Source organism: Cuculus canorus, chromosome 11, assembly GCF_017976375.1.
Source record: "Cuculus canorus isolate bCucCan1 chromosome 11, bCucCan1.pri, whole genome shotgun sequence".
In the NCBI taxonomy this organism is placed as follows: Eukaryota; Metazoa; Chordata; class Aves; order Cuculiformes; family Cuculidae; genus Cuculus; species Cuculus canorus.
Genome location: NC_071411.1, coordinates 11424165 through 11445501, shown reverse-complemented (window position 1 = coordinate 11445501; position 21337 = coordinate 11424165). Strand labels below are relative to the sequence as shown.

Here is a 21337-nt window from a genome sequence, read left to right as displayed (position 1 = left end):
AATAGTTGTGCTGCATGGGGAGGGTGATTGAAGTCATGGTGAAAAGGCAGGCTATGGAAACTTGGGGCCTGTATCGCCAATGTAAAATAAAGATGAAGAGGTGAGGTCCTTCGCTTTGAAATGTGTATACAAATCAGTAGCAAGTAATGTAGGCTTCTTAGCTTAAGCCTTTTTGCCTTCTCTCCATACGTGTGGTGTTGTGTTTACATGACTTGTCCGAGTGTTTCGTCCTGTTTATTCCAGAATTTTGTAAAATTCTACCCAGATTACTGATTGCTTAAATGATGCGTGTGTATCTTCCTAAGCAACTGAAAAAGGGAATTGGAAAAGATGCTGTTCGAAATTGGAAAAAGGACATTATACTGTTTCAGATGCTCACTGCTTTTCCATTTTTTTAAACTAATTTTCAAGTACCTAGGATACTTGGCTATACTTTTTATAAAGCTGTCAGCAACTGACTTGTTCTTCAATTTCAGCATGCAGCAGATTTGGAAAAGAAGCAGAATGAAACTGAGAACCGAAAGCTGTTGGGAACAGTCATCCAGTATGGCAATGTTATCCAGGTAGGCTGTGAACACCTTTGGAAGCTGTATAGGTTTTTGCTGAAACTCCTTGCTCAGTGTCACTTTCATTTTCTGGAATTCATGGACAAGACTCTGTAGCTTTGCAGGATGTGATAGTGTCGTGAAGTGGGATCCTATGAAGCAAGAACTCGGTGTATAGCTATGCTATATATAGCTATAATATCAATTTTCTTTATGAGTTAATTGTGCTTTATTTTGAGGTCAGCATATGGTTGCTTTCTTCAGAAATACTTGTTTAGAGTTGGCCATTTGGAATGTGGCACAGGCACGGTACAGTGGCAAATATGGTCTCTTTAAAGCAAATATTGACACATTGGGTGGTAAACTGACACAGAGAAGCAAAAAGGAGCCATAAAAGTAATCATAGTCCATTGAAGCAAATGATATGCAGGTCCCAGGGAATGGAAAAAAAATACATCAACACCAAGAAAAATGGAAAGTAGAGTAATTGCATAATTAAAAAAGAGAGGTCTTTAACAAATGGGGAACATAGTATGCACCAGACGCTGTTTCATCCTGGAAGAAAAGCAGACCTATTTTCACCAGGTAGAGTGCCCCAGCACTTAGAAGTATGGGTGGTTACATGGGTGTTTTGAGCCTTAGATTAAGGAACTCCTCTGTAAATGGTTTTATTTTCTTCTGCTGATGTAATATAAGCCAACAAAGGGGGTAGCCAGAGGCGCAGGCAGACAGGGCTTTGCTGTGCAAGGAGAAATGGGTTGTGCAGCTTTTGCAGGATTTGGAGTAACCTGATGAAGGAAGAGCAGGGAAGCCCCTACCTTGGTTGAATTAATTGCGTTATTTCCCTGTTTTTTGGAGGTGGCAGGGAAATCTGCTTTTTAGGATTGGACTACAAACATCAACACTATTAAGAGCCATGATAAGCTTTGCCCATGTTTTGCCATAACTCTCAAATGTTCTGTGAGTAACCTCCATTTCTGGTAGTCAAAAAGCATGAACAAGTGCTTTCTGTACTTGTCTGCTATATTTACTGGGCATTTAACAACAGTTGGGTGGAACTGGGTAGATTGGGAGGCGTTTAACGTGCTTATCATATGCTGGAGAAGGGGACCATTGGTTTAGCTGAGGAAGTTTTGTGCTGTAGGACTCTATATATATATAACTGAAATAAGTGTAAGTGAAATCATGCCTGAATTGATCAGTATGTTTGTATGAGTTTTTGACTTCTGTTTAATACTGTGGATATTTTATTCACGCTCACTGTTTATATTGAGGGAAGGAAAAATGAGCATTCTCAGAACTGAACTCTAATTCTTATTCTAGCTGCTTCACTTAAAAAGTAACAAATACTTAACAGTAAATAAGAGGCTTCCAGCTCTGCTAGAGAAGAATGCTATGAGGGTGACCTTGGATGAAGCTGGAAATGAAGGTTCCTGGTTCTACATACAGCCCTTCTACAAACTGCGTTCCATTGGAGACAGCGTAAGTGCTGAGAGGAATCTCTTCATGTGTTACTTGGTGCAAAGCTTGTTTCAGGAGGCCTGCCTTTGCAATTAATGAAATGCACAGATCTTTCAGTGCGTGATGTTGCAGGAACAACCTTTTTCCTATGCTGTCATGAGGGGGAGGAAAATTGCTATGGTAACTTGTATTTTGGAAACGTGGAATGATTTAACGTTAGAGGGAATAAGGCACCTAATTACACTAGTCTCTCTCAATTCCTGTCCGGCTCAAAATGGTAGGAAATGTTGAGCTCCTTGAGTAGATTTGGAACAAATAATTAGCATCTCATTTTCAATTATGTCAGTTTGAAATCAGAATTGATCATTTTGTGTATGAAGAGTGAGGTGGTAATGAGGTTGCATTGTCTTGTTCATGGGAAATTTGGAAAATAATTGGTTCTGGATTAAATGCATTATTGTTTTAATCTCCTAATAGTTTTTTTTACAAATCTGAATTACATAGGGATACTGTCTAAAACTGAGCTTCAGTGTGCTATATGGTGTAGTCTATATATATATGTATGCGCTTCTAACTTTATTGAAAAGGAATAATTTATTCTGTGGGGTGGCTGCATACATTTTGGTGTGGCTTCTTTTCCGTGGACATGCGCACCTGGTAAAGCGAAAGCACTGAGTAGCACAGTGTAAGTGACCATTAATCTCGTTTAAATCATATCAATTGTCAGACACTGCATCACTAATAACAGTTCTATTCAATACAGAAAAGTTTTTTTGGTGTTTACTTGAAGTAAGACTTTGCCCTGAAAGAATGGAAGAACAGGACCTTTACTGTCCGTAATAAAGTACATTTGTCTTGGGTCATAAGCCAGCCTGGTCAAGAATCTGATGTTACAAATGAAAGTGTGTCTCCTAGGAGGAGGAGTTTTAGCTGACCTTTCACTTCAGGAATTATTTGTTAAACATTAACTAATGAAATGTCAGGAAGGGTAGCAGGTAGGTTAGTTAGCAGAATTGCAGTCTGTATTTCTTCTGCAAGCCTGAGTCCAATAGTATAGGGGTTTTTTTTCCTGCCTGAATGACTGAATGTGATGAGCCAAATTGTGAAGCAAACAGACTCCTGGTTTTCATACGCAGACTGGCATCACTCCAAACTCCTAGAAGGTGATTTCTTCCTATCACTCCCATTAAAAAATGAAAGAGCTTTCTCAGGTTGAGGTTGTCTCATTCTGCACTTCTCTGCAGGTTGTCATTGGAGACAAAGTAGTCTTGAATCCTGTCAACGCTGGCCAGCCTCTCCATGCAAGTAGTCATCAGCTTGTCGATAATCCGGGATGCAATGAGGTAAGGGCAGATTGCCACAGCTGGAACAGCCATACTCTGTATTTCAGCTAAGCTGCTAGGGCAGGCAGTAAGTTGGTTTGTACCTGTGACATTGTTTAGAACTGGTTATCTTGTTAATCAGCAACTTAATAGAGCCAGAAAACTTTTCTCATATCTTTTAAGCATTAGATAGAACATTTACTTTGATCTCTCTTGCTTGACTGGCTAAAAATGTTTTCCTTCAAAATCAAACATCATGTTGTAGTGATGAGTAGCAAGTCAGCTACTTGTTTTGGTGTAAATACGAAAAAGGCTTTCCTTCTCTAGAATAATGGAACAGAGACTGTAGTATTCTGTTGAAAATGATCTGTAAAGCAAGGCAGTAGTTTGTGCCAGTATCTTGTGCAGGCAGTGGGACTAATGGTTTTAGTTGTCCTTTTAGGTCAACTCTGTGAATTGCAATACAAGCTGGAAGATAGTCCTCTTCATGAAATGGAGCGATAACAAAGATGATATTCTCAAGGGGGTAAGATTCAAAACTCTGCTTGCCTCTAACTCATTGCCTCTAACTCGTTCACTGATGGGTAATGCTTGTGTTGACCATCCTGTCTGGGCCTTGACAGGGGGATGTGGTAAGGCTGTTTCATGCAGAACAGGAGAAGTTTCTGACTTGTGATGAGCACAGAAAGAAGCAGCATGTCTTCCTGAGAACGACGGGGAGACAGTCAGCCACATCTGCAACCAGTTCAAAAGCCCTGTGGGAAGTAGAGGTAAGAATTATAACTGAGGCTGGAGGTTGCTTTGCAGGAACAATTACTGTTTAAAGTAATATGTATCTGGATTTCTTTTTTTAGGTAAAAATTATTGTAGTGTTTGAAGTTTAATCTTAAAATGCCTGTTCTTGCTGTGCTTTCAGTGCAAAATCAAAACTGAGTTCTCATTTCTAATCCTGCAGCATATATTTCTCAAATACAAGTGTTTGATGATTCAGAAAAAGGGAACAGATAGACATCTATGATATTATTTTCTTACCAGTCACTGAAGTTTAACACCACCTATTAATTTCAACTGTCTTGCTGAGTGTATCAAACAGTGTTTTACGTGTGGAATGATGTAATTATGCATATCTTCATTTGATAGGAGATTGCAGGCCTTTGCTACTCACTGTGCATTGTTTGTTTGGACTATTTTTTTTTCTTTACTTGGCTTTTAAAGAGTATGATTAATGCCTTTGCCATTGCTAGCTTCTTTAAGTATCCTTACTGTATTGGTGTGATTGGAGTTGTTTTATGGTTTAAAATGTTTGTCAGGTGAGAATCATTAAATTAATCGTAATGATGGATAAGTAGTTTTCATATAGTTTTGATATACGTTGGAAGCCCACTTAGAATTAACTTTTCAGCATGTTACAACACATCAGTAGCTTCTGTAGTAACTGTGTGTATGCAGTTACCTGGTGATAAATGCGAGGCAGAGGTAAGCTAGTCCTTCCACAAAAGGCATAGGTCGGCTATACCGTTTTTTCTCTAAGGAAGTGGATGTGCTCACAGAGCAGCCGATATGAAGGATCAGGTCATTTGATGTTGGAGGCTCTGCTTGCCATGGGAGAAGTTAGAGAGTCAATATGATAGTCCTCATATTCTTTGGTAGAGCATCATTGCACTTGAAATATTTCCAGGTGTCTTCCCTCACCTGCTTTAGTTACAGCAAAAAGTCAAATTACCTAGTGCATCTCTTCAGGACGTATACATCTAGAGCACCTTCTTTAATTACTTCTTTGCCACTTTGAACCATAATCTTCCTGCCATCACTCACCAGACTCAAATGGACTACCAGCCATGGCCAGTGACTTCGTAAAAAGATAGTCTTTTGACTATGAACAGAACATTATTGTTTGTAAATTGTTGAGGTGAACCAATAGTAGTCTGCTCAGAGTTTTTACTGTACTGAGCGTTGTTCACATATGAAAACTTATTTCATCTTTTCTGGAGCTCCTTGTTCTCTTTTCTGTTACCCATATATGAAATAAGGTAAATACTATGTTTGAAAACTGAGTTTGCTTATGGACAGTGTAAATGGGGTTTGTCTTTCCTTGCAGGTGGTGCAGCATGATCCTTGTCGTGGTGGTGCAGGATATTGGAATAGCCTTTTCAGATTCAAACACCTTGCTACTGGACACTACCTAGCAGCAGAGGTAGGTGTTGGGGGCTTGCTTGGAAGCTCTGCCTTTCCTTCCACAGTATTTCCTGCCTCTTACACTTTGTGAAAAGCTCCCATTTCCTGCTTTAAAAATAGACATAAGGGAGGAGAGGAGAGTGGTGTTTGGGTCCTTAGTATTAATACAAAAGTAGATGGCTAAACATGGAAAACAAGATGAGAGACTTGGAAAAATGTAACAGTACGGAGGGAGTCTTGAGCTTATTTCACTTTTTGTAGGAACTCTAGAGGCAGTAACTTTTCTCCTGCAGAGAATAGGCACTAAATAGTATCCTGTTATGTGGGCAGTAGAATCAAGATGAATTTATTAATAGATGAATAAATTGTAAATGGCTTATAGCCTTTGAGGGGGAAATGAATTGTGCTATTGTTAATTTCTCTTAAATCACTGGTTTCTGAGCAGAGTTGTGGAACTGAGTGCAAAGTAAAAATGTAAGTAGACTTCAGACCAGTCTTGTAAGAGCTGCAGGTAATGCTTAGGTGTTGAAGCACAAAATAAGTCTCCTTCTATGTCCATATTGGACATGTTTCCCCCACTGAAATAAGACTACGAGACATTTTATTAAAAAAGCAAAAATAAGTCTAATGGTTATAATTTCATAAGTTTTGTGGCTCAACAATCGTAAATGTTTACTAACATTACTTTCATTTACTTGGATATATCAGCATGCTAATACAGAAACTCCTCTATAAGGAAAAGCTGTCCTCGATGTAAGAGTGCATTGCCAGGCAGATGGGCTGTCTCAGCTGATGCTGTTGACTCTCAGAGCTTCAGCAGGAAAAGTCCAGATTACATATCCCATTTTGTATTCTTTTAATAGGCAGTTTGGAAAAAACAGCAGCATTTTGTCACACGTACGCTTGCAAAGCCTTTTCAGTAGTCATCCAGTATACAGTAAGTCTTGGGTTTGCTAATCAGTCCAAACAAAAACACGGTCTTACATCATGCAAAAATATAGCAGAGATTGCTCACCTGATCCATGGTTGGAATAGTGTTTGTTGTAAAAGATTTCTGCTGAGCCAGTAGATTCTAGTTGGAAATTCCACTTGGATTTAAAAAAAACCAAAATCTGAAACTTAGTAACTCTTTAACTTTCTTGCTCCTTCAGTGATTATCCTGAACAAGATAAATCTTTCTGCACGTTAGCAGATTACGTAGCTACTTAATTCATGGACAGAGATGCGCTGTTAGAAATGACTGGGTTGGCACAGTATATTTATTCTGCATGTCTGGTAGTGCTGTAGCAGTAGAATGCATCTTTTACAAAATAAGTTTAGACCGTGCTGAGGTTTTTTCCTGCTTCCAGCTCTGTTAGTTTTTTGACGTGCCTGTGATTCTGTTTCATCAGGTAAACCCTGACTATGAGGAAGATGACCTGGAGTGTCAATCCTCAGTAAGTATAGGCAAGAGTATGATCTTGCCCCTGATTGAGGAGGGCTTGACACAGACCCAGGTGTTTACCTGGCTAGTGCATAAATGGTCCAGGCTTTGTTGCTAGTGAATAAACTAAAGAACTCAGAATGATCTGAAGCCTTTTTAGGCCTATCCAGAGGAGTGGATATTAAAAACTAGATTAGGCTTTAGTGAAGAGTAACTTTTGTTACCTGGGCCCCGTCACCTCCCCTCTTAGTAGCATTGCTTTTTCTGTCTTCCTGTTTCTTAAACCTTTGCCTCCTTGAAGCACTGTCTTGAATAGATCGGGAAAGCAAATTGCTCAAGGTGACATCGGGTGGCAAGTGTCCCTACTGGGATGTTTGTGTAGTGCTGTGCCAGTCAGTTGTCTGATCTCCTTGTTAAAAGAAACAAATTCCCTTTCTCGTTTTAGCTTCTCACAGGAAAGCCAGGATAAAGGGTCTAGAGAGCAAGAATGGCAGGGTGAGAATGATTTCCATGCCATTCTTCCGATTTTCCTGTGAAAGCGAGTCTGTGTTGTATGTGGTAAATGTTGTTGTGTCAAAGATAGTGTGCTAGTGCTTTGTATTAATAGAAGCTTCTCTTTGGTGTCCAAGTAAAACAGCGTTGCTTCAGTAGTTGAAAACAGATAAAACTGGAACAGAACTTTCCGTTGTGAATTACATTTTTTCAGTTGGATTTGATTGTAGGCTTATGCAGCCTTCTTGGTTATTTATCCTCTGTTATGCAAGATTTGCCCCATTTGGATATGAAAAAGAACTAATTCTGATTTTTGAAAAGAGCTTAATTCATTGTGATGCTTTGAAACCCTGTGAGATGGAGTTTACCTCTGGAAAGGATTTGTCACTACAGCCTGGTCATTAAAAGGCTTACCGTTGTCCCCAGATATCTTTCTGATTAGTTCTGGGTGGTATTTGGCAGCAAACATCAATCTTTGGACAGCTTGATTGCAGTAAACATACTGGAAAAATGAAAAAGAACAGGCTCCCCTCCTGAACTAGCAGAGGATAGAGGCATCCAACATTGATCTATTTTATTGGCTTAATTTCTTTGGGTAGTGTTGAGCTCTTTTATGTAGATATGCATACTATTGGTGTTTTGTTCATGTCACCTTCTGGTAAGTGCAGTAGTCATGATAATGCACTGGCGTCAAGAGCTTTTGGCTTTGTCCTTTCTGTCTCTTTACCACTAGATGGCAAAAATAGACCATAAAGAATCGGATGGGTAGCACATAATTCATTTCTGACACAAAATTACTGCATCATTTAACATTCACTAGTGACAGGGTGCCATAGGCTGCTCTATCCAACTTCATCCCAACTCCAACTTTATGCGTATGTGAGCTGTCTGCAGGACTGCAGGTTTCTTTGCACAGCTCTCTGTTTTGTTGCTGTTCTCTATACCCTAGTGAGGTACGCAAGAATGGGGTTTAAATGGGCTGGAGTGAGATGCCAGCTTGTACCCTTGCAACATTAAAAGGGACTGCTTTTATCAATTTTAGGGTTGAAGCTCTAGTTCTCCTTGAATTGCCCGTATCCTGCTGCTCAGTTACTGCTCATTTTGAGCTTTGTCACAGTTTCAGTAACTGACCAGTTGTCTCCTGAGGTACAAATTGTGAATACAGAGAGCTGCTGTACTGTGGAGATGGAGACAGCACAAATTTGGAGAATTCATTCCAACTGAGCAAATTTCTCCTGGTGTAAAGTCACCAGATGGACTGTATTCAGTATGTAGTTGCTCCTTCTCTTGAAGGCAAACTCCCAATGTGTATTTCTGTTCCATAAAGCTATCTCTGTGTTCCCATGTGCAAAATCAGACTTTAAATGTCACTATTTTGCAGCCAAGTTCATTGACTACGAATGTGCCAACTACAGAGTATCGGGATGAACAAGCAGCATTAGATACCTTTTCCGTATGTTTAAGGATTGCAACTTTGAAAGACAGGTACTTGAGCGTTGACTGCTTTGAGTGCCTACATTCCACTGGTGCCAAGATCACAGAGACACTGACAAAATTGGTTGGTTGATCACTTTGAAAATTACATCTAGGATTTAGATACCTACACATGGACAGCTGGCTCCTGCATCATGTCAGACAGCAACTTTTTTTATTGACTCATGATAACTGGTAGTTTCCTAGGAAAGGTTTTAGAGGAAGTTGCTGATCCTTTTCCTTAGTTTATCTTGTTGTTTCCTACCCTGTTGTTTTCTCCTCTGTGAATCCAGAGTTATGTTCTGGTTTGTTAATATTGTTACCTTGTTAGAGGGAGGGTGGTCATTTGCTAGCACTTTGGAAATAGAAGTACTTCAGATGCCATGTCCTATATAGTGTATAATTGTGTTTGAGTGCATCATAAGCTGAAGTGTAAACAGCAAGACCTTGAACCTCTTGATTAGCTTTCTTTCATTTGTCTGTGATTGACAAGAGGTGAGTTCCGATTTAGCTGCTGAAGTTGATGATTTCCTAGCAAGATTGCTGGTATATAGTGTCACTGATTTTTCTGTTTGCAGCTCATTTACTTTGTTAGAGTGATAATTGCAATATCTCAAATACTTTTCAAGAGCCAATAGTATCAGGGGGGAGGATCTTAGCAGGTGTGGGTCATCTGAAATTAGCCAGAGTTCCCAGTGCTCTGTGGGATGTGTGGCTGGAGATTTTGAGTCTCTTCTGGCGCTGTCAGCAAGACATCAGCTCTGTGGTTTAGGAATTATCGTGTTTGTGATCCAGAAATACTGAGAAGTTATTAACACCAGTGAAAGTGAGAAAGTGGTTGGCAAGGGCAGCTATTAGTTGGTTTTTCTGGTGTCCCAAAGCCCAGCTGTCTTAACTGATACTTGGAGTGGTTCAGTCCTGTCTGCAAGTTATAGGACACATCTATTTAACAGTAGGCAGATGAGTCTGGAGGGCTTGGTCTGACTGTGTGATGGGATTTCTTCCACAGCTGGATCCTGAGCAGGATGCCTCCAGAAGAGGCTTGCACAGTGCTCAGGAGAGGATGGCGTACTCTCTGGTGTCTGTGCCTGAAGGAAATGATATCTCCTCCATATTTGAGTTGGACCCTACCACCTTGCGAGGAGGAGACAGCCTTGTTCCCAGGTACAGCTAAGCTTAGTGTTGGAACTGACCATCTGCTTTTGAGTTTGATATTTTTCTATTATTTATTTTTAGGTAAAGCTGTGTCCCCCTCTTTTTTTTTTTTGGTTTTTGATCCCTCGTTATTAAGAATCTTCCTCAAATTAATGTAGAAATATTTGTATATTAATATAATGTAGAATGTTAATATAATGTAGAACCCCCTTTTACAGCTGAAAAACATTGACATTATGGCGATGACCTTGCTAATGAACAAACTGGGAGTAATAGCCTTGAGTGTCCTATCAAGCTACTCCTGTGACCTGTCTGTACTATGTTAGCTAGAATGTAACATCAACCATTTAGCAGTTGATTTTCTCTTCTTTACATGTCCTTTACTGTTGGTATTGTTCCTCTTGCTACTCAAAAGATACTGCCTTTCAAAGATACATAGTCTACATGCAACCTCTTCACTGTTGGTGAGAAAACCTAGCATATTTGTTCCATCTGCTTTATCTTATCAGCTCTTAATCATCAGACACTAGAGCAGAAGTTAGCATGGCCACCAAAAGCAGCCATCCTGGTTGCCTCTTCTCTCTTTGAGGCTGCCATGGCTGTGTGGAGAGAGGAGGGTTGTACTCTAGCTGGGAGATTTCTTCTTATGCTGGCCGAAGATGCACGTGTGACTGTGGTTTGGTGTCTTTCATAAGGAGCTGATATATGCTAAATAGTGTAATTGCTAGAAATACCTTAAAAACCTAAATATGGAAACTGCTGTCTCCATGGAAGAAAGATTTGTTGACTTTGGCTAGACAAAATTGTTGTGTGCTAGCCATGTGTTCTAATATCTTAATGGACTTTTGATGCTTGTAGGGCATTACCTCTTCGTGTTGCTAGTCTAAAAATTCTCTGTTTAGAAAATGTAAAATAGATTAGCAGGGAGTTATCAGCTGAAAAACACAAAGGTAAGGGAGGGAGCTGACAACTTAGATACATAAGAAGTGTTAGGATTTGAAGAGGCTTCATTTGTTACTGTGCAGCAGCTGAACTACAGCAACAAAGTAGACGTAATTCTGTTCTACAGCAGAAACTATTTCATCATATGAACAGGTTCTTAAGGTGGATTTATAGAATGACATAAAGAAAGAAAGGTCTTATTTCTGTTACACTATGTGGCAAGGATAACAATGGCACTTATTTTTTTTCTACTTCTTTTGCCAACATCTTGCAATTCATTCTATGCAAAGATTTCCTGCCTGGGAAGGTGACTCAATTTGCAAGTTTTATCTTTCTTTCAGGAACTCTTATGTCAGGCTTAGGCACCTTTGCACTAACACCTGGGTTCACAGTACCAATATTCCTATTGACAAAGAAGAGGAGAAACCTGTCATGCTGAAAGTAAGTATTGTTACTTTATATAAGCACATCCTTTGATTCCTGTACTTTCATAAAAGCTCTATTGGCAGAAGTTTCAGTCCTTTGAGGCTACTGGGTTTGTCAAACAGCAAGCAGTGGAACTGCAATGAATAGTGCTTGTGGCTAAATGTTTTATCTACAACATTAGGTTTTCATAGTAGTTTACGAGTTACACTGTTCAATTTCTACTGCATGACAGTCATCACGATGAGTGTTTTTTCTCTGCTTATAGCAACATTTTGCAGTCTCTCCTTGTTTCCCTGAATTTAGAAACAGCCTTGAGCTTGCAGGGAGTGGTGCTTTGATAAAAGTTTGACCTGATCAGTAGCCTCATACTAAGTGGAGTGTGGCTTTTCTTTTGTTTTATGTGACTGTGGGAATCACTGTTTTGTTTTCTGCCTTTTGGTTTGATGATAAAATTTCTGGGTTTCAGATTGGTACTTCTCCAGTTAAAGAGGACAAAGAAGCTTTTGCTATAGTACCGGTTTCCCCTGCAGAAGTTCGGGACTTGGATTTTGCAAATGATGCAAGTAAGGTTTTAGGTTCCATTGCTGGAAAGCTGGAAAAGGGAACAATAACCCAGAATGAAAGGAGGTAAGGAAACAATAATTTTACTCGGATAATGTTTTTTCCTTTGCTCAGTAACTTTTCCTTTGAAATTTATGCTATCTTCAGGGGTTGGATTATATTTCCTACTGATTAGATTATTATTTCTTTTTTAATAAATATGTTGATGGTTTTATTGTTGATGTGTTTGCAGTAGAGGTTCTCAGCCTGTTCTGCCAAGCCCTCCTTGTTGCTGTGTCAAATGAGAGCATGAGAACTCAAAGCAGTAATCCACAGCATACCTTTCTTGACAGGCTTTGCAAATTGAGTGTGGGAATTTATAATCCATCTTGTGAAAACTGAACATGTGACTTCTTGAAAATACTCTGACAATATTTGTGAAAAGTATATGGCAACACAAAAAAAAGCTCAGTGATCTGTTCAAAACCAGGGCCCACGTGCTTCTATAGCCTATGTTCTTTTATTTGGCCTTGGTAGATATTATCAGTACATATTATCACCTGATCTTTTCTGGGTTTTTTTCTGACAATTTAAAGAACTGCCAGATAGATCTTGGTGACCGTATACTTGCCCTGAAGCCTTATGTTACTGCTGCTATTGTTTAGCTATTAGACAGTAAGGCTGTAGCAATAGGGAGTGTTAGTTCCCAATTTTAAGTTCTGTACAAACCTATGCGTTTGATCCAGCATCTGGTGGGGCTCTAAGCGATCTTTTTTTCTTTTTGAAATCTATCTAAACTTACACTGGCATTATTCTTTTAAGAGAGAGCATTTGTAGTCTTGTATTAACAAGTTTTGGCTTTGCTGTAGATCTGTTACCAAATTGTTGGAGGATTTGGTCTACTTTGTTACTGGTGGAACTAATTCTGGGCAAGACGTCCTTGAAGTGGTGTTTTCTAAACCTAATAGAGAACGGCAAAAACTGATGAGAGAACAGAATATTCTAAAGCAGGTAGGCGGCATTTTTCCTCTGAATTCTGCCTACAAGAACGATTGTCGGAAAGAAGGAACTAGTAACAGAAAACTTGGCAGAATTGTGGGCACTGAAAGATCCTTTGAGTTTCTAGCTTTCAGCAGGCCCTTGGAGTGGAGTGTAGGCATACCATTGCTAGAAGAAGAAATTACAGAATACAGTGTTGAATAAGGGTAATCTATGGTAACTTCTGTCCAGGGAATTCCGTGGCCAAGAAGCAAACTTGGCAACTATAGTGTATTTCTGCTATACCTTTTAGAAATTTAAAGACACTAACACAATGCTTTTACACTAATGTTAATCAGATGAAGGCAGTGTCTCATTGGACTTAGGTTTTGTATTTTGGTACATCTATAGATTTTCAAGCTGTTGCAAGCACCATTTACGGACAGTGGCGATGGCCCAATGTTGCGGTTGGAGGAGCTTGGAGACCAGCGTCATGCTCCTTTCAGACACATATGCAGGCTTTGCTACAGAGTGCTGAGACACTCTCAGCAGGATTACAGAAAGAATCAGGTTTGAGATCTGTCTGTACTTTTCAATGGCACTAACATCGTTCCTGTGCAAAAAAAAAAGAAAGTACTGCATCCTATTAATTAAAAGTTATGCTGTGCTGTGATTGTACAGTCTGAAAGAGACTTTTTAATCACTCAGTTTTACTCTATCTGGCTTTTGTCATCTCTATCAGAGACTGTATGGAGTATAATTAGTATCAGTTCTAAGGGGTATTTAAGAGGAAAAATGGAATTGCTAACTGTCAAATCCAGATGAATTATAAGATTTTCTTCAGTCTTGCATACTATGAGCTCCACTGAAAGCTGACCGATGAATTAAGGCTGTAAACTTTTTGTTACAATTTATTAGCAACAAACTCATGTCAGATAAGGATAAATGCCTTGGTGGTATCTAGCCTGGGCGGGGGAGGTGTTAAGGTTATCTGTCATCACTTGTTTTCTCTCAAAAGAAGAAAAATTTGAATCTAATCCAGTTTGTTTCTTGGGATGTTGGTATTGACAGACATCTTACAGTTTCTGGTATTGAGTATTTTCTTAAATTCTGAGACTTAATTGCAACACATTCCTTATTCCCTCTATGTTTTTGAAGGAATACATTGCGAAGCAGTTTGGCTTTATGCAGAAGCAAATTGGCTATGATGTTTTGGCCGAGGACACTATTACAGCACTGCTTCATAACAATCGCAAGCTCTTGGAGAAGCACATCACAGCTGCTGAGATTGACACTTTTGTTAGTCTTGTAAGGAAAAATAGGGAGCCCAGGTGAGTTCTGTGTTTCTGAGTATATGATTACTCTTTTCCTCTTAGCCTTATGAGGGAAATCTGTACCTACCAACTTGCTAGTAAAGAAGCACAGCTAGTTCACTTCTCTTTTGGCACTTGCCATATCTTCCCCTTCAGGCAACAGCCTCAATCTGCAATATTAAAATGGAGTTCTGAATGTTTTCTTCCTGAAATTTAGTTTGCTTCAGTCTAGATCTCAACAAGGATTGATTCCCTTTTTGGCTTACATTTTCCAACAGGTTTTTGGATTACCTCTCAGATCTGTGCGTTTCCATGAACAAGTCTATTCCAGTGACGCAGGAGTTGATTTGTAAAGCTGTGCTGAATCCAGCAAACGCAGACATTCTCATTGAAACAAAGTAAGTTAATGCCTTTAAAGGTGGCTTTCCTAGTGTGAAACAGAAGGAAGGTGATGCGAAGTTGAAAGCTCTGCTGGCATGTCTAGAGACAGCAGTTAAGTGTGTGTGAGGTCCTCCTCAAATACACAGTAAATAGGTATTGATGACAGCAGACATCTGCTATATGCCTTCTCAGTCCTGCAGTCAGAAATTTCTCAGATACCTCATACTGGATCAAAGTAGACCAACTTTGCAGGATGGTGCGCAAGGTCCTGTGGCCTGATTCACCTCTGGGGCTCAAATTTTCCTCCATAAGCTGTCTGAAGTGAGGGAGCACTCCTGAATGCATACCCGCTGAGCTCAGCTTGCAGCAAAGCAGAAGGTGATGCATCTCTTCTGGCTCATTTCTCCCTCTGCAGTTAGAGTATTGGTCTGCAGCTCTCAGCGTTGCCCTGCACTGCTGAAGCAGGCACCAAATCACAATTGTCTTTCATAAACATGGATTTGTTCACTGTGTGGAATAGGACACAGATGATCATTATCAAAGCACTGTAAGAGGGAAGCAGATGTTTGTCAGATAGTATTTAAAACACAAATGGATTATAGTGTTCTTGAACATATAATTCTTTTAATGGAACTCGAAGTCTTAATTTATTTCCAGTAGCATTTTAAGTTGCTGCATCACTTATTTGTTCTGATCTTTGTGTATTTAATTTGTCTTTTCTCTACATGTTTAATTTTTCTTTTTGTGGAAGGGGTGAAAGCCCCAAAAACTGTTGTAGTAGCTGATTTGTTTCTAGCTCTTTTGCCATTAAAGCAGAAAGAAATTCTGATCCAGTTGGCATTTACGAGATACAGAACTAATCCATTTTGATATTTGTTTACCAAATCTTTTTGTAGTCTATTGAATGATCTTTGAACCAGTTCTGCTGTGAAGAAATTTTTGAAAGTCAGTTAGATGTGTCTTTAACTTTTTTCGTTTGAGTGGAGCTGAAAGGTGGTCTTCTTAAGGGTGAATGGACAGCTTATAATCTAAATTAATTCTCAGCTCATGATTTTAATAAAACAAACACATTTTTTTAGTAAGCTACTACTGCTGAAAGAGTAAAATACTCTGGTTTTAGTTTGCAGAGTTGAGGAAAAACATTTGTGTTTTCTGAATGTGGCTGAGGTCTTAAAACTTATTACTTCTATGTCATGGAAACATTTGAGCAAGTGTTTTAAAAGAAATGTTTTAAAAGGTCTGCGTTGGTCCTGGCAGTTTGTAATTTAACCTAACTTCCTTCTGGCAGGCTGGTCCTCTCTCGATTTGAGTTTGAAGAAGTATCAAGTGGAGAAAATGCCTTGGAAGTGGGAGAAGATGAGGAAGAAGTATGGTTGTTCTGGAGAGACAGTAACAAGGAAATCCGGAGTAAGAGTATCAGAGAGTTGGCTCAAGATGCTAAGGAAGGGCAGAAGGAAGATCGGGACGTACTCAGCTACTACAGGTTAACAGCATGTGCAGTAGTTCCTTAACAAAATTTATCAAGACTGTGTGGGAAAGCCCTATCTCTGTAGGCTCTAGTTGGTTTGGGAGAGAGGATGGACAAAAAAATGGCTATTTCATGGACAAAATAGCTATTAGAGAGTAAGGATAAAGTCTCGTAGAAATGAAAGTGAAAATGCACAGTTATTTGTGGTGAGAAGTCCAATGAGCAGTGTGAGCAGTGTAAGCAACTTTAAACTGATTTTAAAAAAGTATTTGCAGCTTAGAGCACATTGAATTTGCGCAGCACTTAATGCCTGTACCTCTGCTTGCTGTCCTGATAAAGCGGGGTGCTGTCAGAGAGCCTCTGTGTTAACCATTTAAGTTACCTGTATTCAAATGGTAGTTAGGGTGAACAACTACTTGTGGGAAGAATAGAATTTCAGTGTACAGATGGCTTTGCTTTTGATTTTTAAGAAGTCACTACTGTTTCCCCTGCCTTGTAAATTTTTCTCGAAGCTCAAAACCTTTAGTAGTCCGTAGTTCTTAGCAGGACAATTTATGAAGTTACAAAAATGCCACAGGTTTGGTTTGATTAATGTGCAGTGCTCTTTTGTACTGCTTAAGCTATGCTCTTAGCTGTTTCTGATATGAAGTGAGGTTTCCAGATGACTTGACAAGATGCCAAGTTCTTGGCATAGTATAAGATCAGGTTGCAGTCCAGATTGAATTCCTGTGTCTGGGTTATAAACTTCTGAGTAGTTTGACGGACTCAGTTGTGGTGATGCAGAAAGTACAAGTAGATGTTTTTTATTTTTATTAGCCATCTGATTTTGCATTATCTCTTCTATTGAAGCAGAGTTGCAGCAGACTTCCTAATGCATGTTTTTATTTGAACTGATCGGTGAGCTGAGCTCAAAAGGAGACCTCTTGTATATGTTTCAGAAAATTGTATCTGCTTTCAAAACAGGTTTTCTTACACTTGTTGTTGAGTGGAATTGATAGTATCAATTATTTTTAGTCTACGTTATAGACTTGTGAACATGCTTGAAATAAAGGTTTAGGATGTGGTTTGTTAAAATCCCGTGAGAAGTGCTGAGTGAAAAGGAGTCTGATTTCAGTTAAATATTCATTTCTTTAGGAGACTTCATACTTGACACTATTCAACACTATTCAAAACACTTGTGAATGCTGGGCATGTGCTTTATGACTAAAGGCTAATTAATGGTCTGTTTAAGTATCCATGTTTAAGTATCCATTCATGGATACTTAATGTTAGTTACTTAGTTAAATTTATAGACTGAAAAGCTTAGAATTATATTTAGGTTTTCTCTACCAATCCTTTCACTGAGCTGTGCTTAGTAGTTCTTTAATTGGGTACCTGATTTTTAATGATGCTGTAGACTCTCTACATTGTTGCCTCAGTCAACAACTGGGGATTCAGCATCAGTAAGAAGTGTTCGGTCTTCTGGAGTATTTAGGCTTTCGCTTTAACTGCTCTTCGGATTCTACTGTGGCTATCATAAACATCATTACTTAATTCTGTATAACTCTCCAGAAAATATGATGACTTCCTTTATTCTGATTTTCCACTAAGTTACCGTTTACTAGTGTTTGATAAGTACTTTATTTTTTCAATAACAAGTGTAGCTATAGTACTGGAAAATGTAAGATTTTTTTCTGCTAATACTTACTAGAGCATATTGGTACAATACCCAGTGGATGCTTCTGGAAATTAAGGTGCAACCTGTTTGCTTATGGTTTGTTTGTTTGTTTTTTACCTTGAAGATACCAACTAAACCTCTTTGCTAGAATGTGCCTTGATCGACAGTATTTAGCCATAAATGAAATATCTGGCCAGCTGGATGTGGACCTCATTCTCCGTTGTATGTCTGATGAAAACTTGCCATATGATCTGAGAGCATCTTTCTGCCGGCTAATGCTTCACATGCACGTTGATCGTGACCCCCAGGAACAAGTAACACCAGTAAAATATGCTCGTCTCTGGTCTGAAATACCATCTGAAATAGCTATTGATGAGTAAGTACTTGCTGGAATGGTGTGGGAAAGGAAGTTGCATCACTCTTAATTTTTAAAACAAAACCAGATCAGTCCTAAACTCGTGTATTATGTATACTGTTTTAGAAATGAAAAAATAATTTAAAAACTCTCTAACTTACTCAAACCTGGTGGTTTCATTTGCCTGTGCAAAGTAACCCTCCTGGTGTAAGCTGTGAGGGAGGAGGGGTTTGTCTCCAAAACAAACGGTAATCACAGTGATGGTCTGTCTATAATTTGTGTGATGTGACAAGTGACCGAGCCCTGGGGAGTAAAACCAAGGGAGGACTATTTCATTTTTCCTCCTGCCTTGTTTGACTAGAGTATAGACGCTTCAGGGTAGGTTGCCCATACGATAGCTTGCACAATGTAAGGCAGAAAGAAGGGGGAAGATGCTGTAACAAGTTATGTGCCAGAGACAGTTATTTTCCTTAACCTCTGATGGAAATAGTCTGATACAGTGGTGAGAAAACCACAGCTACCCTGAAGACACAATTCCTTGTTCATAGGCTTGTAATAACTCTTTATAGTACAAACAACTTACATATATAATGCTTCAACTGTTCGGAACTCAAATTGTTTCCATTGGAGAAAATGAATATTCAAAATTTGTATTAAATGTTAGTATTAAGAGTCTGTCAGTATTAGTACTGGCATTTAGTGTTCTCTCCTCCTTCCTTGCTAGCCGACTTTTCTTTGCCAAGAGAGATCGAGTAGATGATATTCAACTTTAAATGCCAAGATAGAAAAACAAATGGCCTTAACTCTGGCAGAGGCTAAACAGTGATACGTGATCAGGCAGGAAAACAAAAGTAGTTAGTGAAAGGTATTTGGGATTGTCTTTTTTGAACAGCTTGCACATGCTGAGGAACAACCCCAGAATTTGTATTTGGCCACATCCATTCTTCTTAATGCTGTACATAGCTTGTCATTGTTTCCACTAAAAGAATGAGGGTTGGTTTGTTTGTTTGGACAAAATTGTCTTTTTTTGTTTTCCTCAGACATTTTTAAATAGTGCAAAATGAGCATATGGGATAAAACGGCAAAAGCCAGGAAATTATGGTGTCAGCTTCCTGACTCCAGGTTTGGATAAATTATTTAACAGCATTTAACTTTTCTTAGATTTTTGACAAATGAATGAAAAATTGTTTTGAGGGGGGAAAGAGCCCTGTGTATTTGCATGCTAAGTGTTTTGTTTTGTTTTGCTCTTTTTTTTCCCTCTTCAGCTATGATAGCAGTGGAACTTCCAAAGATGAAATTAAGGAGAGATTTGCGCAAACAATGGAATTCGTAGAGGAATATTTAAGAGATGTGGTGTGTCAGAGGTTCCCTTTCTCTGACAAAGAGAAAAACAAGCTCACTTTTGAGGTACTTATCCAGTTCTTGTTTTATCACTTTTATTTTGTTGCTGTTGTGGAGTCTTGGTACTCTTTTCAACACCAGGTAGATGGGCAAGTAATTAGTGAGTGCTGAGCCTCAGTAGGCTCCTCCTTTCCAATGTAGTCCTTTTGTCCTGATGCAAGCAACTCCACTGAAGTTTGAGTTTGCAGTGATAGTTCTTGAAATACAATTAATGAATGTGAGCTGATGTCTTAGATGTGCAGCAGCCTTGTTTACTTTTTGTGTTCTCACTGTTACTGCAACGTCAAGCTTTACTGGGATAAATAGTCTCGAAAAATAAACACTGTCTGCATGCATGGATAGGCTTTACAGCTTACAATATTGCTCACAAGGGTAAGAGTAGTGTCCTGTGGCTTACTGACCCATTCAGATTGTTTGTGCAGATATAATATAGTGAGTCCATGCAGTGATATTTCCTAAATAACCATTGGCTTATGAAAAGATGCAGTGTTTCTTAAAGTAATTGCATTTGAGTGAATATATATTTAAATAACAGGCCTATGTTAAATATTAATATTGTATATGAAGTCATTATGTGTGTAGGAGGACTCATGGGGTAATTTTATACCTTGGTAGTAGTAAGCTTAAGATGCATGATTTTTTTTGTAAGACAAACCCATAAAAAACGTGTACATTCCATCTAGTGTTGACCTATCTTACATTTTCTGTAATGAGACAAATATGATACGATTTTGTAGATGTAGAGTATCAGTTACAGATACAAGCCTTTACTCCAGGCATTGTGATATTTGTAGGCAAAACGTAGACTATACGGTCTTATGGGATTATGAGCCATTATGCTAAGAATATGACTCAGATTCTTGGTCTTTTCACTTTAAGACAACTTGATTGATATATTGTTAGTATTAATCAGACTTTTTACTATTATTTTGATAGGTTGTTAACTTAGCCAGAAATCTGATATATTTTGGGTTCTACAACTTCTGTGACCTCCTCAGACTAACAAAAATCCTCCTTGCTATATTAGACTGTGTGCATATCACTACCATCTTCCCTATTACCAAGGTGGCAAAAGGCGAGGAAAGTAAAGGTAAGGGTAAAAAATGTTTGTTAGAACACATCATTCTTTAGCAGTTACTAGTTCATCTCAAAATGTCAACGTGGATTTGAAATCTTATGCTTCTTTCTGTTTATAACTTGGCTGTAAAGCTGGGGAGTATCTACAATGAAAGAGGGAGAGGGCAGGGAATTCAGGAAGTACTGCTGATGTCCATCTGTTTGAGGGATTTAGGTGTCTACCTGGCCTCATTTAATGTTGAGATAATTCCCTCTCATACGGTGTGGAGGGTCCTTGCCTTGTTAATGCAGTCCCATTAGACCACCATAACCTTACCTGTTTACCTTCCTCTCTGAAGGGAGCAATGTGATGAGATCAATCCATGGAGTTGGTGAGCTGATGACTCAAGTGGTGCTCAGAGGTGGTGGGTTCTTGCCCATGACTCCACTTGCTGCTGCTCCTGAGGGTAATGTCAAGCAGAGTGAACCGGAGAAAGAGGACATCCTGGTAATGGACACAAAGCTGAAGATCATTGAAATACTTCAGGTACTAGCAACTCACATGAACGTAGCATCTTGTGCTTTATCTATGCATTACCATAGCGCCATGCTGCTGTGTAATTCACTCCTGCCTTGTATGTGCCTTTTTTAAACTGGTAAAGCATTACAAGGGCGATGTTGGATGTGCAACACTCGACTTGCATATGTCAATATTCCGCCATTACTGAAACAGTTTAGTAGAAATGAGTTGACAATAGATCTCTATATATTTAC

The 21337-nt window shown here is 39.0% G+C and overlaps 1 protein-coding gene across 10 annotated transcripts in view; it reads left to right on the top strand.

Moving 5' to 3' along the window:
• ITPR1 (inositol 1,4,5-trisphosphate receptor type 1) overlaps nucleotides 1-21337 on the top strand; it is a 177856-nt gene that overhangs the window by 52840 nt on the left and 103679 nt on the right. For 7 of the 10 annotated variants that reach the window (XM_054076441.1, XM_054076443.1, XM_054076438.1 and 4 more), the window contains 19 exons: nucleotides 477-563; nucleotides 1869-2027; nucleotides 3251-3349; nucleotides 3771-3854; nucleotides 3952-4098; nucleotides 5427-5522; nucleotides 6895-6939; nucleotides 9901-10055; nucleotides 11330-11429; nucleotides 11881-12041; nucleotides 12824-12965; nucleotides 13344-13502; nucleotides 14091-14263; nucleotides 14524-14643; nucleotides 15915-16109; nucleotides 17876-18127; nucleotides 19372-19513; nucleotides 20444-20597; nucleotides 20923-21110. In XM_054076441.1, coding sequence (XP_053932416.1) covers nucleotides 477-563; nucleotides 1869-2027; nucleotides 3251-3349; nucleotides 3771-3854; nucleotides 3952-4098; nucleotides 5427-5522; nucleotides 6895-6939; nucleotides 9901-10055; nucleotides 11330-11429; nucleotides 11881-12041; nucleotides 12824-12965; nucleotides 13344-13502; nucleotides 14091-14263; nucleotides 14524-14643; nucleotides 15915-16109; nucleotides 17876-18127; nucleotides 19372-19513; nucleotides 20444-20597; nucleotides 20923-21110 — 2658 coding nt within the window. The remainder of the gene's footprint in view (nucleotides 1-476; nucleotides 564-1868; nucleotides 2028-3250; nucleotides 3350-3770; nucleotides 3855-3951; nucleotides 4099-5426; nucleotides 5523-6894; nucleotides 6940-9900; nucleotides 10056-11329; nucleotides 11430-11880; nucleotides 12042-12823; nucleotides 12966-13343; nucleotides 13503-14090; nucleotides 14264-14523; nucleotides 14644-15914; nucleotides 16110-17875; nucleotides 18128-19371; nucleotides 19514-20443; nucleotides 20598-20922; nucleotides 21111-21337) is intronic. The other 3 variants (XM_054076444.1, XM_054076439.1, XM_054076445.1) reach the window with 1 other exon arrangement.